Raw genomic sequence first — 15,672 nt, forward strand, 5'->3', positions numbered from 1 at the left:
CAGAAATGACCCTGAAAGCTCAGAAGGTGACAGCTTAAAATATAAGACTGAATCCCAAGAGGAAACCAAAGGGTCATTATAAACCATAAGAGAATGAAAAATAATTCTTATACACAGGTTCAATTACAGGATTCTGTTTTAAAGCTACAGTTACTTAATTGGACATTACAAAACCAGTATCTGAAAACAAAATATGTGGATCAGAGAATATATTAAAGAAAGGGAATTATGTTGCAAACTTAAGAAGATGTACAGCTCAACTATTCTGCCCAGCAATGAGAATTATAGCACGATTTGCTGATCTTCACTTTCTCCCATATGCCAAACATGACCTGAAGGATTGTGGATGTCTGTATCAGTTACATGAAAAAGCTTTCAGACCAGTGAAGAACCACTGAATTATCACTGCTGTCTCACAGCTCTACAACAGTATTTACAAATATCACTGTATGCTCTTTTCATTTTTTTCTCTGGAGATCTGCTTTTGCTGCCTATTACGTATAGACTATTGAACAAGGCAGTTCAGTCTGCAGGCAAATACTGTGGCTTTGAATAACAAAATTTAGCAAAGAAACTACAAACTCACCTTAATACAGCCACTTCGTTTCTGAAAGCCTGAAACTGTTCTGGGGTTGGATCTACAACCTTTAATATTTTCACTGCTACATCCCCTGGAAATACATTTATAGTTAAAGTTACTGAAAATGCAGGTTTATTCCAAAAACAATGTAGTACACGTAAGATCCCTGCTTTGTGCACAGAACACCCCTAGTAATGTGTGAACAGACCACGACCATAAACTTCTGCAGGATCACACAATTCATTTACCTGAATTTGAGAACAGTAAGAGTCATTAATTGTTTACCATGTTTCCCTATCTACGAAGCAGTAGAATTGAACCAATTATAAAAGGTATGATAATAGAGTGAAGGTGACTGTTTGAAAAGTAACCACTAACAGCCAGACCCACCAATTCCTCAGTGAAAGAGGTGAACACCAAATTCACATTAACTATGGATAGGCACAATATTTTCAACAAGTGGATAAACTTGCCCTGACACTGCTAAAGGAAGGTAAAAGGAGCTTAAGTAAATTGAAACCTAATCTTAGGCCACATATAAAAGAAATTTCAGAGATTTTCTACTCCCAAGTATGCTTATCCCACAGTGTAAAGGTTGCTGCCACTCAGCATTACAGAACCATCGCTTACATTAAGATAAAAATCCCCAGAGGGACAGATTTATCTGCTATTACAACCATTTCCATTTCTTAACATCATCTCTTTTCAGAAACAGACTTGAAAAACATTAGCACGTCTCTACAATATTACCATCAACTAAATTCGTTAGGAACACTAACAGCTCAATTAAAAACCATGTTGCAAAGTATGGAAAGGATACGTAAATGGTACTTGAAAGTTTCAGAGAAAGTACTCTGACAGACTGCAGCATCTTCCACTGTAGTTACCAGGTGTTTGGTTTGCTGTATAATTTCAAGTCACAAAGTTGTACCAATGCTGAGCACATTATTATACATCTATATTTTCCCTTAACTTCAGTAAATGCAGTACATTTTCTATTTCATCCTTCAGCATTTTCCTAAAGAACCATCTCACATTTTCAGTATGCAAAGGTCTGGTGTTTTTGTTTTTTATTATTTTTGATGATGTTGGGTTTTTTTTGTTTTTATAACTCAAGAGATCTCTCTGCTCACACATTAGAGCAGTACAACAGAAAAGGTAGAAAGACTATCAGTTTCACATGATGACCAAATCAGGCTGAAAAGGAGCCAGTTCCTACTGCAACTACTGTTTATGTACAACGCAAGACCAATAATAGGTCTATCAATATTAGAAGTATATTGCTAGGAGCTATACCAAGGATGCAGCATCCGCTGATTGTAAGCCAAATATTTTCAGACTGTTTTTTAATATATCCTCCATTCTGATCCTTGCTCCACTGATTAAGAGATGTTTTTAACCTCGACAGTTTCTACTGATCATGTGCCACAATTTTTTAAGCTCAATGGCATTCTCCAAGCAGTTTTCTCTACAGAAAGAAACAAACAATAGCACTTGTTTTGTTTAGCAGCAATCTGAAGACAACAGCTTCCACCACCCGCCAACCATCAAAAACCTAGAGCTGATTACCAGGGCCAAAGGGGAAATGTGAGTGTTTATGATAGGTAGTCTTCCAACCCATTTAAACTGCCTTGGTTTTCTTTCCTCCTTTTAAATTTAGAAGCATGCTACAGGACACTACAGGATCCAAATGAGGTCTGTAACAGAAGTGGTGCAAATATTAAAATTAGTACTTAACCATCAGAACAATCTGGAAAAATATGGAAGTGCAAGACACCTATTCAACAAGACACGCACTGCTCACAGCAAGACCATCCTTGACACTATCAATTTCTCAATTTCGTTTTTATTTTGGAAGATTAAGTCAAGGAAGTTTACTGGAAACCTCATACAGGTTATACACAGTTGTACACATCCTCTAGCAGGCCTTATTGGTACTCTCCAAAGGTTCCAACAGCCCTTCAGCACTGGGCATATTAGGAAATCTGACACCTCCATTCTAATCCAGAAATTCGATTTAAGTTTGCAGCAATCTCCCCACTTCAGTTAATTTCCTTCAACTTCACCAAGACATTTTAATTGCTGCATTTATACTATTACAGTGGCTTACTACAAAAAAAAGTGTGCAATTTGTTAATTGGCGCACTAAGAGCTCCCCATACCTTCAGTTCTTAACAGACAAAACAAGAAATACTTCCCAATCTTTCAAGACCACGCTACAAATGATGGCTACAAGAGAAAAATAAAACAAAAAGTTCTCCCACTATTTCCCCTTTAATAGAAACTCAGTACCGTTAAAAAAAGCATCAATTATTTGCTGACATCAGTTAAGTTTATAAAATCAGATCAGGCTGTCATTATTCGGCAATTTAACCTTGGCTTTCCCCAGAAATAAGGAGAGCTCTGCACAGTTACTTTAAATGTGATACTGAATCCTATTTATACTGAATTCTGTGATAGCTGTACAGTCCTTTTGTGCGCACAACTAAGGGTTATTTGTTAATGCGTAGCTCCATGCATTTCCTCTTTAAAACATCAAAGTTCTTGATACATGAAGAGTAGTTGCAAACATTTTGGTGAAACATATAAGAAATTCACATTTAATTTTAGATTAGGGCTTGAAGGGGGTTGTGTTTCTGTTTAAAACCAGACATCCTGAATTTGGAACCTAATTCTGCAGTTCTGCAGCAACTTTTTCTCATTAACTCTCACATCAGCCATTTCTTTCATTAGAAATACTCCTCCATAAAAGCAATTTATACTTACTTCCTTTCCCTATCACCTTGAGTACAAGTATGCTAATTGAAGCACAGAGGTATTCAAAAAAAAAAAAAAAAAGTAAATTTAATTTAACATAATGCTGTGAAAATTTGAAATGAGGTATTAATGATGCTGGATTCAGCACGTGGATGGAGACAGAATTAGCAGTTGTGAGATGCAGATTTCAGCACTGGCACTGTGCCTTAGTTTTCTCAATGCAAAAATTACGAAATCTGTATTTCTCACTTGGTTCCTTTGCAGGTAGATAATCACACAGCACCATTAAAACACTTTCATTTTTCTTCTGCATTATTGTCCTTCTACAGTACTAACATTTTGAGAAGACAGTAACAGCTGTGAAGAACTTACCATGCCATTTGCCTTTGTAAACAGTTCCAAAAGAACCTGACCCTATTCTGGTAGAAAGCATGACTTCGCTTGCTTCTATTTCCCAGTAATAACTAGAATCTCTTTGTCCACGAGGCCTCTGCAACAAAATTTGACACAGCTTGACATAAGTATTTAATCAAATATATTATATGCATATACACCGACATATACACCAAGAAGGAAATATCTATTTTCACAGAAATATAAGATGCATTAAAACCTGGAGGGTTGTGTCCTGCAGTCTGAGCTTTTGTTTTTCTCCTGAATTCTGAGGGGAGAAAGGGGCACCTAACAACACCAGGAGGTGCAAGAAAAATTCATAGAGAGATCAAAAGAAAATATTAAATACACACAGTATTTATTTTACTAACAGTATTCAGGGAAAAAAAAAAGTATTCCATTATTTCCCAAACTATTTTTTTCCCTACACAAGAAAGCCAAACATTTCAGTGTAAGGCTTTAAATGCTGATGAAGATATCATTAAATTCTGGTCTAGAGATATAAACTCTCATCTGAGATCGTAAAAGGAAGGAGTGATTGGGGATTCTTTAATTATTTGAAGATAGCTTAAATATTTAAGAAACTTACTTAAAAAAAAAAAATCACAATACTCACACTACAGAACTCTGACATATTTGAAAACAATAAACAAAAAAATATGAGAAAAAAATCTCAAACATCCATGTGATTTACAACTGGGAGTCCCACTGAGCAACTGCACTTTTAAAAAACAGAATAACTTTAAGAAAATCCAGGCACTACTCGCTGTTACTTTAATTTTTATTTCTTTTTCTACATTGAAAAATCAAAGCTCTGAGGAAAAGTTGGCATTTTGTTCAACTGATTTTTCCAAGACTCTTTAAGCAACTTTGTTAGCAATATGATGGCGTGTGCATTTTCTATGAAAACCACAGCAGCGCAATTCAAAAAGCAATAAGGAGGTTAAATTTAAACATATTAAAAAGAATAAAAAGATGCAATCTCCGAATATTTAGAAATGTAAGCCTTGAATCCATACTGAAAAATAATTTCAGAATCGTCTGAAATTAATTTTAAATCCGAACACTTTTCCAGGTACTTAAGGCACAAGGCAGTAATGTTATCTTTCCCAAGTTAGATTTATGTCACTGTTACACACTCAGTGCAGAGTAATCAAAGATTTCCATCAACTTTCACAGTCTTGCAAGTAGAGATATTTATCCCAACACTCCATTATTTTCATATAGTTTAACATATTCATACAGTTTAACACTGTATTCACATACAGTGGTTTGAAAATACTTACAATTTTATTTTTCTCCTGTGTATTCGTTCCGGGGGCTCTCTCCCTCTGGGCTGGGACTGGCGTTTTGGGCTGAGACCAGCCAGTCGGGCTCATATTGTTAGGACTCCCAGACAGAGCGGAGGGTGAAGCTTCAATGTGAAAACAGAAGAAAAAGAAGTTACAAACCATAAAATAAACACAAAAGAGGATTATCATACTTCTATTTTTGGAAGCCATACCTGATTCACTATGGTTTCGAATTGCATCCTAAAACAGAGAAAATACCAACAGTTAATAAAGTGTATGACAGTAGGCAAATAAACAAGTAGAAATAAATGTGTTGAAATAGTTCTTGACAGTTTAGACCAAGTGTCATACGCTACTGACCAAGTCCCTTTAAAAGATGGCAGCTTGGTTACAAGAACCTATTTGCTTAAAAAACAAAAAAAAACAAAAACAACAACAAAAAACCAACAAAAAACCCCATGCAAGTGGCAAATTCTTACAACACATTAAAAATATTCACAGCATATTGAAAGGTATTACTACCAAAAAAAAAAACAAAAAAAAAAACCAGAGGGGGGAGAAGACATGGAACAAGAATAAACATGAGAAATACTGTCTCCATTCCCACCCCTCCATTGCTCATGCTCGTATGATCTGAACATAGCTCCTGTGATGGCCCTGTATCTCCAGGGGACAATTATTTTAAAAGGTTCTGGATTGTAAGTAGGAAACTTTTAAAAGGCCTTAAAATATTCCAGGTCAATAAGCATTTAGAAATAGTATGATAGAGGTATTTCAACACATCATAGACCACATCTTGTGCACTAATACAAAAACATCTCCATTTCAAAGCTAGTGTTTTCCACAGAAGTTTGATGATGGTTGAAAAGCACGTTCTTACGCAGCTCACTACTTGGTACAGTGCAACAACTCTCACCTCATGCCACAGGCACTTTACAACACAACTCTACAGCCATGCACAAGATAAACTAAGCTCTGACAAACATGACTATACAACTTTTCTCACCTGCTACGCATTATCCCAAAGTACATACAGGAAACGTAAAATATCCAGGTACTGTATAAGTACAAAGCAAGAACATGCACTACAGAAATGTTAAATACTGTAAAAGTTAATAGAAGTCAATTCAAACTTTCTAACTAATTAGTAGAATAATATATGTAAGACTTCATAGGAGGACAGAACAAGCCTATATTCCGCTGTACGGCTCTCAAATTAGCCCAGGATTTCCTTACTAATGATGTATTCCATAAATGAATCATTGTTGCTAGTTAGCTGTGTTCTCCCAGGCTTGAATTCTAAATAGCATATTCCTGCAGAATTCCTCTACTCTACGCCTGAGTGAATGAAAATCTACATAAACTACCAGAGAACTCTTGCAAATTACTACCTTTGCCCAGTTTGAGGACTGAGTCTTTTTCAGAATCTGCATTAATAACAAGTGGTGGTTTTTCTGCACTCGCCTGAGAACGTAATTTCTTTCAAACAAGCTGGCAAAGAACCACTAAACAATCTTCAATTGCTCTCATGTTTAATTCTTACAGAACTGTTACCTGAGAAACAAAAAAAGAACTTTGTTGAACTTCAGTTCGGGTTTGAATAATATTTTCTTTTTTCTTATGGATCCTATAGCAAATGCACCCCAAAAAGTGTTCTTCAGAGTTTTTCTTACAACACAAATGACACTACACAGCAGTGCTGCAGTTTGCCACCTTTGCTCTGACGTGAAGTACATCATATTCTTAATCTACACTTTTGCACGGTTAAATTTAACAGTTTCCAGAGGAAACCTGTCACACAACAGATGTATCTGAGAACGTTTTATACCTCAAAAGCTGTGTGACCAAGCAGATCTCTAATCCAAGCCTGTTCAAGTGCATAACAAATATCACAGCAGTATGGCTTCATCCATCTTAACTAAAAGTGAACTCTTTATCAATTTGCCTCTTCCAAGCACTGTCCTCGATATTTACGTACAAACATGCTATAAAGACTTTCATTAAATCAGCTCCAGATTAAACACTTCATGTGGACACTGCCATGGCTCACAAGTTACAGCAATCCTGTTAATCACAAGAAAACAAAAGGCACCAAGAAAATACCTACTCTTCCCCTCAAACAAAATCGTCTGCACCAGGAACTGGGAGAAGCATTCAGGCTGTTATTCTATGCCAACAGGGTAAAAGATAACAGAAAGAGGAAGTATAAAAAAATGAAAAATGAAATGTTAGCATAAATGAAAGAAAAAGTAGCCTAAGTTGTTTGGCATATGATAATTAAGAGCAGTGAAACTGTTAAATAACTATTCCTGTTTGAGCAAAAAAATTACATGAGTATTCAGACTGATTAATCACCTTATTAAGGTGACTTTCTTCCTATCATCCCTAAAGGTACTCACCATCTGTGTGGCGGGTTGTTTTTTTTAAAGCCTATTGGAAAAGCAGCTACTGCCTCTAAGACAGGGCAGCTATTTTAATTCGATCTGCTATGATAGGCAGAATAGAAAGCATTTCTTTCTCTACTGCTGTGCATAAAGAACAAAGAAAGCAATATCTCAAACACTTATCACACTACCAAGTTTAATAACTCCTATTCTCTTTCTGTAATGCTTCAATTTGTTTTTGTGCTGTAGAATACAGTAGTTCAAGGCCTTTGCGGGAGGGGGGGAAGGAGCAGACAATCTTAGCCTGTAAGGAATGGTACCTCTCCCCATAAAATCCAGCTACCACAATGCTTCTAACCAAAAAATTGTCACTGGGTTGCAATGCGCTTCATTTCACCTCACCTTTACCTTTCATAGAAGCCTACAAGCTACCAGCTGAAGGAATAAGCAAGTAAACTCAGAACTTTGTTTAGCCAAGGACTTTTCAGCTTATTCCATGAAGGGCAGAGGGGAATGCGGGGTGCTCTCTGAAGTCCTGCTGTTCATCACTTTCTTTCTGCGAGCCCTTCCTGCAAATCATTCCCTTACACAAACAAACAGGATTCTTTAGGCCTCACTTCCAAAAACTCTCACTGTTTCCAGCATAAGGACCCAAACTATGGGGAAAAATAAACAAACTAATAATAAATAAAGGGATTACTGCAATCAAGTAACAGCAGGAGTATTTTCAGATAGAGGTGGCTTTCCCATGAGCCATCGGTTCTATAAGAGGGTAACACAGCATATTGTCAGTAAGCTTTGACTTGAGCATTCAGACTCTGAGAACAGCAACCAGACTTAAACCTCTAGTCTCATTTTAAACGGCCATCAGTCCCCCTCCCCCAGTCCAAACCTGTAAGTTTCAAAGAACATTTTAAAATATCTCAAATAACACATAAGTTCAGAAAAGCTGAGATTGTTCCCTTTTCAGATCTGTGAAACTTACTTGTTAAGCTCACTCATGACTTCAAAGACTTTGAAATCTACCTAGAACTTTACTGAAGTTGATAAAGACTGTGAGAATGAGCTATTAACTTTCTAGGCAGATGTGCCACCTATCCTTACCACAGCCTGTTAAGGAAAAGAGTACATGAATTACAGAAAAAGAAAAGAAAAAACACCAACCAGTGACTATCAGATAGCCAGTCACAAATTCAGCGTAACTGAATGGTGATCCATCCTCACCAATATTACCTCAATTATCCGGCTGTCTACTGGCATTGTAGTGCTAACCATGTGGACATTTGGTGTGGATGTAGATCGCTGTCTTTGGGAAAGGGTGCCCTCAGAGGAAGGATTTGATGTGTTGAATGTAAAGACATGAGGTGTAGAATACCTGTGCTGGGAGCTAAGAAGAAAAGAGAGAGAAACTTGTAGTTATTTTTTCCCCCCCCTCTAGCAGTCAAAAAAAATACTCCTCAGTGTAATCTACGAAAAGCAGTAATATACACGAAATTTCAAACATGGGCAATGTTGAGATTTACATGTTAACTAAACTATTTGGTCAGCCAAACCATTTACAGTTTAACTTAAGAAAAAACTTTAAAAACTTGGCACACAGATCTAACACGTTTAAGTCTACTTCTGCCATTATGAAATGTGCCACTCTTCACCTCAGTCCCCATTAAATCACATTTAATACATTGATAAATTACTGGCTCTGTTGGATTAATTAATTCAGGCAGTTACATTTAAACCTCTCATTTCAGGCTATTAATTTAATAAGCTTGAAAGGTACTTTTTCTATTGCTAAGCCTTGAGTTTTTGAAGTTTGCAAGACTGTTCAACTGCTCACACAGAACAGCCAGCAAGGAAGTCATGAAACCCAACAGCAGTTAGAAGGCCAACAGTAAAATCCAGTTCAGGGAAGAATTATAAATCACAGCTAACGTTAATCAAACTTCACTTATCCCAAATAACACAAATAGCTTAACGAAAACCAGACAGCTTTCACAAAAACAACCAACTTCCTAATCAGTAAGTCACTGTGCAGTAACACTAGAAATAGAATAACATGGCAATGCGAACGTAAGATCAATTACTGATGTAGCTCCCAGTCAAATAAATAAATAAGTAAATAGAACCATTTGCAAGTCAGCTACGTGCTCTGTGCCTCATTCCTGAACAGGTCAACATTTTTCAAAGGGATGTAGAAAAAACAAAAGATGGCCTGCCCTCTCCAGCCTCTAGAATTTCAAGGAAAAGAATACAGGCGCAAATTATCATCAGAAGACAGGCTGCTTCGGAAGGAAAGCAATTTATATTCTAGCATTAAAACTACAGGAATGTTCTTACTAATCAGGTCTCAGAACTATCTGTAAAGTGAGCCTATTTTCCATTTTCACTGCCCTCTTTAATCTCTGACCTATAGTCATAATTTAGGACGTTGTTTCAGTTTATACATGTGACTCACGCGAAAAAAAGTAAGCTATAAACCCTTACATGTATGATACATGATCAGATGAAATAAAATTCACACAATACCAAATCTTCTTAGGCAGATAAACAGAGGTCTCCACAAAACTTTTAATACCCTCACTTAAAATCTTAAGACTAAAATGTAAAAACATGTATTCCACAATTGATGCTTTGCTTGAAGCTGTAAGAAATGACACTAGATATTTTCTATGATGAAGTGCTGTTGCCTTCTTGCACATTTATCTCAACCTTCTATATTCTTCTATTTTCAATGAGTTGGGAGTGCGGGTTTTTTTTGTTTTTAAACAAGTGTATTTCCCAAAAGAGAAATGACAGGAAATACTAGCTTACCTAACAGGTATCCGGGAGACAGACTCCCGCATCCGTCTCATTGTCAAGGGAGGTAGTGCAGGGACACCACTGTCACTGATATTTGAATTTGGGAACAATCTGAAATATCAACAAAAACAATTACAATTTCAACTGCTACACTACCTCCTGTACAATGCTCTTAAAACTGAGAATTTAAAGGGCTGTTGCTCTGCATGAACACGTCCCCAGTTCCTGTATTTGCATAACGTTTTTTCTCTGTATGGTACAACTAAAAACTACATCATCAGATCCTCACAGAGAATTTTCACGTGTTCTTACGAAACTCAAGACTTCAGATACAGATCTGCCAGACTTCAGACCTTCTCAACAGGATATCTGAGACTAATGTTTAACTTTTATTAAACTCTGGTAGCATCTCGTGATGCAATCATCCTAAATTCTAATTACTCATCAGTGTAACTACAAGACCAAGTTCTGTTATTTAAAAAAATAATAATGCAATCACTAGTAATGATACAAACACATTCATAGGTTTCAACTGTTCTGCATGTAAGAACTTCTAACAGCGATTTTCAACGTTTTCTAATCAATATTTTCTAAGTATTATCCTTCGTCAGTTTTCTCAACATTCCATTCATTTTCAATGGCCTATCAAGAGCACTGATGCTCCGAAACATTCATCTTTCCAACAGGCAAAAATCAATTAAGTCGTGAATTCTTTTTCTTCTAACTGAAGTATTATAATAAAGAGGAATTAGGATGCCTTCCCAATGTCAGAAGGGCATTATAGCACCTGCCTGATCATTCGGTACATTTGTTTGTTTGTCTGAGAATACTGAAATTCACAGCAATAACAAAATGCATGTGACCGACCTTCTTCACCTGGGAACAGACAGTCATTGCTGGCTGTTTCATGAAATCAATATGTGTGTTCTGTAAACTGATGAACGGGACTACACCTCCCAGAGATCCAAATACATCTCTATGGCCAGATTTTAAGAACAAAGAAAAACAACCAGAGCCCAAGATGCTTGTCTGTCACAGAGAACTACTGTTGCTATGAGAAAGGAACAGTCCTTACAAGAGTTGCCTGATATTGCTCCAGTCGACGCACATGGTTGGAACTTTAGTGCTGCAGTGCTCGTGGAATTTATAACCACACGTCTGACACCGAAACCCATTTAGGAGGAACTTCTGGCAGATGTCACAGAAAGCAAGCTTTAGAAATGTCTTCCGAGCCTAGAAAATGCATTTAATGATTAATCTGAGATTCTCTTAATTAGCTGGGATGAACATCTTCAGAGCTTGACATAAATAAAAACAATGGTAAAATATTATCAGTGCCCCCAGGATGTTACTGATCGTAAAGTTACACATGTCTTCTTGTATGCATTTCTTGTTGGGCTGGAAACCTGGAGAAGCTTACAAATAATTAGGATACTGCTTGCCCAATCATTTAAAAAGAAAAGAAATAACAATGTAAAATTATCTGTTCCATCAGACTCAAAAGCAACACCTTGTACTCAGTAAGGTGACATTAGGGAATTAGGTTTTTCTGGTGGTTTTTTTTTTTTTGTCAAGTTGGTATCATCAGAAGTGAAGGAGCAACGGACCATAAGAACCACATCTTTTTCTTTATTCATCACAGTATTTGTTGTGAGCCCATAGAGAACCAATAACCCTAATATAAGAAATCATTTTCTTAGGATATAAAGCAGTTAAAGGAAATCCCATTTTTCAAAATGCCATCTAACATTTTTAAAGCTTCTGAAATAAGAAAAAAAAGACATTAAGATGGATGAAAGGCTTTCCTCCTCCAAAGGATCACTACCATACACAACAGCTGTAAGTCTGAATTTCCTTCAGTTCTGGAGCAAAGTATTAGGCTTTGTAAGAAATTGCAGACGATTTTATTTCTAGTTTTCTAATACTGCTAAGTATAAGTAAAGCTATTTTCAGTTACTGCAAATCAATCCTAGGCTTTCTAACTGATGTAAGTGATCATCGCTTTGCACAGTATACTTCTGGAGCAAAACAGCGAAACAGGCTAGAATGCAGATTCTTCATTCATATGGAAAACAAAATAGCAGAAGGCGAAGCTCTTAACAGTTGGACACTATCTCTGTTTAAATTAACAAACAAATAACAGCCTTCATCATCTACTTATCTGTAATCTTGATTGCTTCTTCCTCTACATGCGTGAAGGCCTAAAAGTATTTATAGCTCTTTTAATTTGCTCTGTTTTCAGCAAATCTTTTATTTCCCCTCCCCAAAATACTGTCAAATTACCAGGCAGCATCAGCTCTTAAAGCAACCTCAAGACCTTGCAGAATGAACAACACCTCTACATATTCAGTACAATTGTCAACAGAACTATAAGGTTGCTGAGCTTATCCAGTGTTCTTTTATTTAATCAGATAAACACTGAAAATGCAAGTTACCTCCCAATTCTGAACTCTGAACACTAAATATCTTAATATAGTAGTTAAAAATATATATATTTATATAATCCCAACTAATAAAAATGTTGATCAGGGTGCTGATGGTGTAAAGGTGGGAAAATTAGAAAACCTAGGAACCATGAAATATAAATAAAATTCTGACACTCCATTGTCAATTGCTATTTAGCCAATTTAATTCATGGGGAGCAGCGGGGAGGAATAAACAAATCACCACTTCTGAAATTCCAACCCCCTTGTTTACAGAGCTAGAAGGCCCCTCGTGGCTGTAACATTCCTTGACTGAATATGTAGTTCAACTAATAACACGTATTTCAAAATACTCAAGAGGAGAAGCTTACAAAATTGTGTGTAGTGAGCGGAACGTGATCAAGAAAGTCCACCTGCAGTTCCTCACCAATCAAGGAGGCAGCATCAGTGTTCCAATCCAAACGCACTTTTTTACTGAAAGAAAGAAGAAGTGGGCAGGACAAATTTACTTAGATGAGACTTTAAGAAGTTACATTTAATCGGTGATCTATGTTTTGTGAGCTTTCTTGAGGAAACTGAAAACAAACAAAAAAGCACAGCTAACCTCTTACAGTGATCTGTAGTTCAATATCTTTAACTTAGAAAAATAAGAAGTGACTTTAAGCCATAGCAATTCAACTCTTTTTGTTTGTTTTAAAGAAGTCATTTGAACATATGGATTATTTGAAGTAATCAACCTAGAAACTACAAAAACAAAACAAAAAATTATGAATTATGACTTAGTGACATGAAAGCTGTATTACGTGCTTCAGTACTGAAGTTACTTGTGACCTCAATGGACTCAGTTATACAGAGCTGTGAAACCACAAATGATTGCCTTGTGACTGAGGCTTAAAGGAGCATTAAGCCCACGCCTTTCGAGGTGTGAAGTTAAATGTATTAACTCCATGAGATACCTTCACTCCCTCAGCTTGTAAAAGAATCATTTGGTATTTAATAGCAGCATCCCCGGTCCTACAAAAAAATAAGGAATACCTGAAGTGAGATTTTAAATCCAAATATTGAGAATTTGTAGAGGAATGCAGAGCCTTAAAATTGAACATAGAGGACATCTTCATTTAACTTGGCCAAGAATCACGAGAACTAAAGTTTATAAACTACAAATGCAGAATGAGAACTGCACCTCAGATGTGAAGGCATATCACATCATTTCAACGAGTGTATGAGAAAAGCTTAGACGCAACAAGTACTTGCATGTACCCCTCATTCTCAACACATTTAATACTTAGAAAATATTAAAGAAAAGTAATACTCAGGAAGCTTAAGGATTTGCCCTAGCAGAGGGTAAAGAAAGCAACATGGAAGTGTTCACAGTCTGCATTTTCTAAAGAAATTAGCAAAAAAGAGAAAGTATTATTGCCACTGCTCTAGAAACAAGATTTTGAAATTCTCTAGCTTCATGTAAGTTTCATGTATAACATTATGGACTCTTACCCTTTTGGTTCAGTAACAAGACGAAAAACTGCACAGCATTCTGGCTGCAGACCTCTTACTTTAAGTGCCTTCATGAGACAATCATGTAAGGTCATCCCATTTCGCACATTTACCTGTGTCCAAAGAAAAAAAAAAAAGTACTGCATGATGGTATCATTTGTTTAAGCTTCATTGGAGGAAAAAAGTATTCTGCCCCCTCCTTTTCTGCAACTGATGACTTTTAAAGTTAACTAATAAATAAATAAGCATCCAAAGTATGTAACGACAAACTTCTGTACCCCCCAATTTAAGTCACTGCACCTTAAGCCAACCTGTCAGGCAGCCACGTTTTCTGCTACTGTGCACTTAGGCAAAGGAAGTTTTAAGGCCATTTTATTACTTTCATTTCTTACAACTACTAAGTTTCTGTGAACCAAATTTGTACAAAGCTCATATACACGGGTAGGCTATAAAAACAATAGAAATGCAGGCAAATGAAAATACTAAGTTTAGAAAAAGGTTTAATTTAGATCTAGAGAACTTTGATCAAGATTTTAGTTAATACTGGTGTATTCAGCTCTGAGAAATCTCACAGCAGTGAAGCTTCTTGAGAGAACACTAATTACCATGCTTCCCTGTGGGCATATTTCAAGTGAATAAAATGGTGACAGAAATGGCTACGTGATACTACACATAGGCATCATCGTTTTTATCAGCCAACTACCATCTTCTAATGTTGATTACATAATCAATGCATCTTGCTCATGTGCACTGGAAAAATATAGCAGCAAGGTAGAGAAACACTACGTCTCAAAATACAGCCATACAGCTTACAACACGTGTCCTCAAGAATTGGAAACTCGATGACAATATAAACAAAAACACAGGAAAGTTTTGTGAAGCTTGGCATTTCTATAGTAAAAATAAATGTCATAGCATTAGCCATGCAAACAGTACCACATTTCTTCCATCAAGGTAACACAGACTTACCACTGTACGTTGCTTGTTGGGCAAGAAAACTCGAATGGTATTACTGGTTTTGGAAGTATCTGATATCTTGCCATCATCAGATGCTCGGCGCTGATAACCAAACTGCTGGACAATGGTCGGTGAAATGCAGTTTGGGCCATCAAAGACAGAATCCTTGAGTCCAAAACCATTACTGATAGTCTTCCAAGCTCCCTGAATGTGCTCCATGGATGCAGTCTGAAGAAACAACAAAATTAGAGGAGTGAGGGAAAATTACAGCATCCTTCGCTATGGAGAGCTATTAAAACTTCCTGACACAGCAGACCTCACCATCTCTTTTCAGAGGTATGTGAGGTCTGCACTGCTTCTTCCCTTGTGACACGTTCAACCTACATGTACACAGTACAGTTCACCCACATCTGTGAAGTTAGCCCAAGTCTTGAGAGCACTGGACTTTCTGCACAGACCTACAGGTATATATGTGCAATTCCATTCTCTCTGCACCTCTAGTTGTCAAAGCAGCTCTTCACCATCATCTTAGTTTAGACTGTTAGTCCTTGAAGGTGGTTTGATGCTAGCTGCAGGCCAAAAGAATAGTCCTGTAT

At 36.7% G+C, this 15,672-nt stretch overlaps 1 protein-coding gene across 19 annotated transcripts in view; it reads right to left on the reverse strand.

The window, feature by feature from the left end:
* RAF1 (Raf-1 proto-oncogene, serine/threonine kinase) overlaps window positions 1-15,672 on the reverse strand; it is a 68,972-nt gene that overhangs the window by 6,086 nt on the left and 47,214 nt on the right. For 9 of the 19 annotated variants that reach the window (XM_040646131.2, XM_015293011.4, XM_046899828.1 and 6 more), the window contains 11 exons: window positions 15,089-15,304; window positions 14,120-14,232; window positions 12,997-13,099; window positions 11,278-11,435; window positions 10,215-10,313; window positions 8,640-8,793; window positions 7,130-7,189; window positions 5,235-5,262; window positions 5,017-5,144; window positions 3,710-3,827; window positions 587-671 (listed from right to left, as the gene is read on the reverse strand). In XM_040646131.2, coding sequence (XP_040502065.1) covers window positions 587-671; window positions 3,710-3,827; window positions 5,017-5,144; window positions 5,235-5,262; window positions 7,130-7,189; window positions 8,640-8,793; window positions 10,215-10,313; window positions 11,278-11,435; window positions 12,997-13,099; window positions 14,120-14,232; window positions 15,089-15,295 — 1,253 coding nt within the window. In that variant the 5' untranslated portion in view covers window positions 15,296-15,304. 19 annotated transcript variants of the gene reach the window in all.

Source organism: Gallus gallus, chromosome 12 (genome assembly GCF_016699485.2).
Source record: "Gallus gallus isolate bGalGal1 chromosome 12, bGalGal1.mat.broiler.GRCg7b, whole genome shotgun sequence".
Classification (NCBI taxonomy): Eukaryota; Metazoa; Chordata; class Aves; order Galliformes; family Phasianidae; genus Gallus; species Gallus gallus.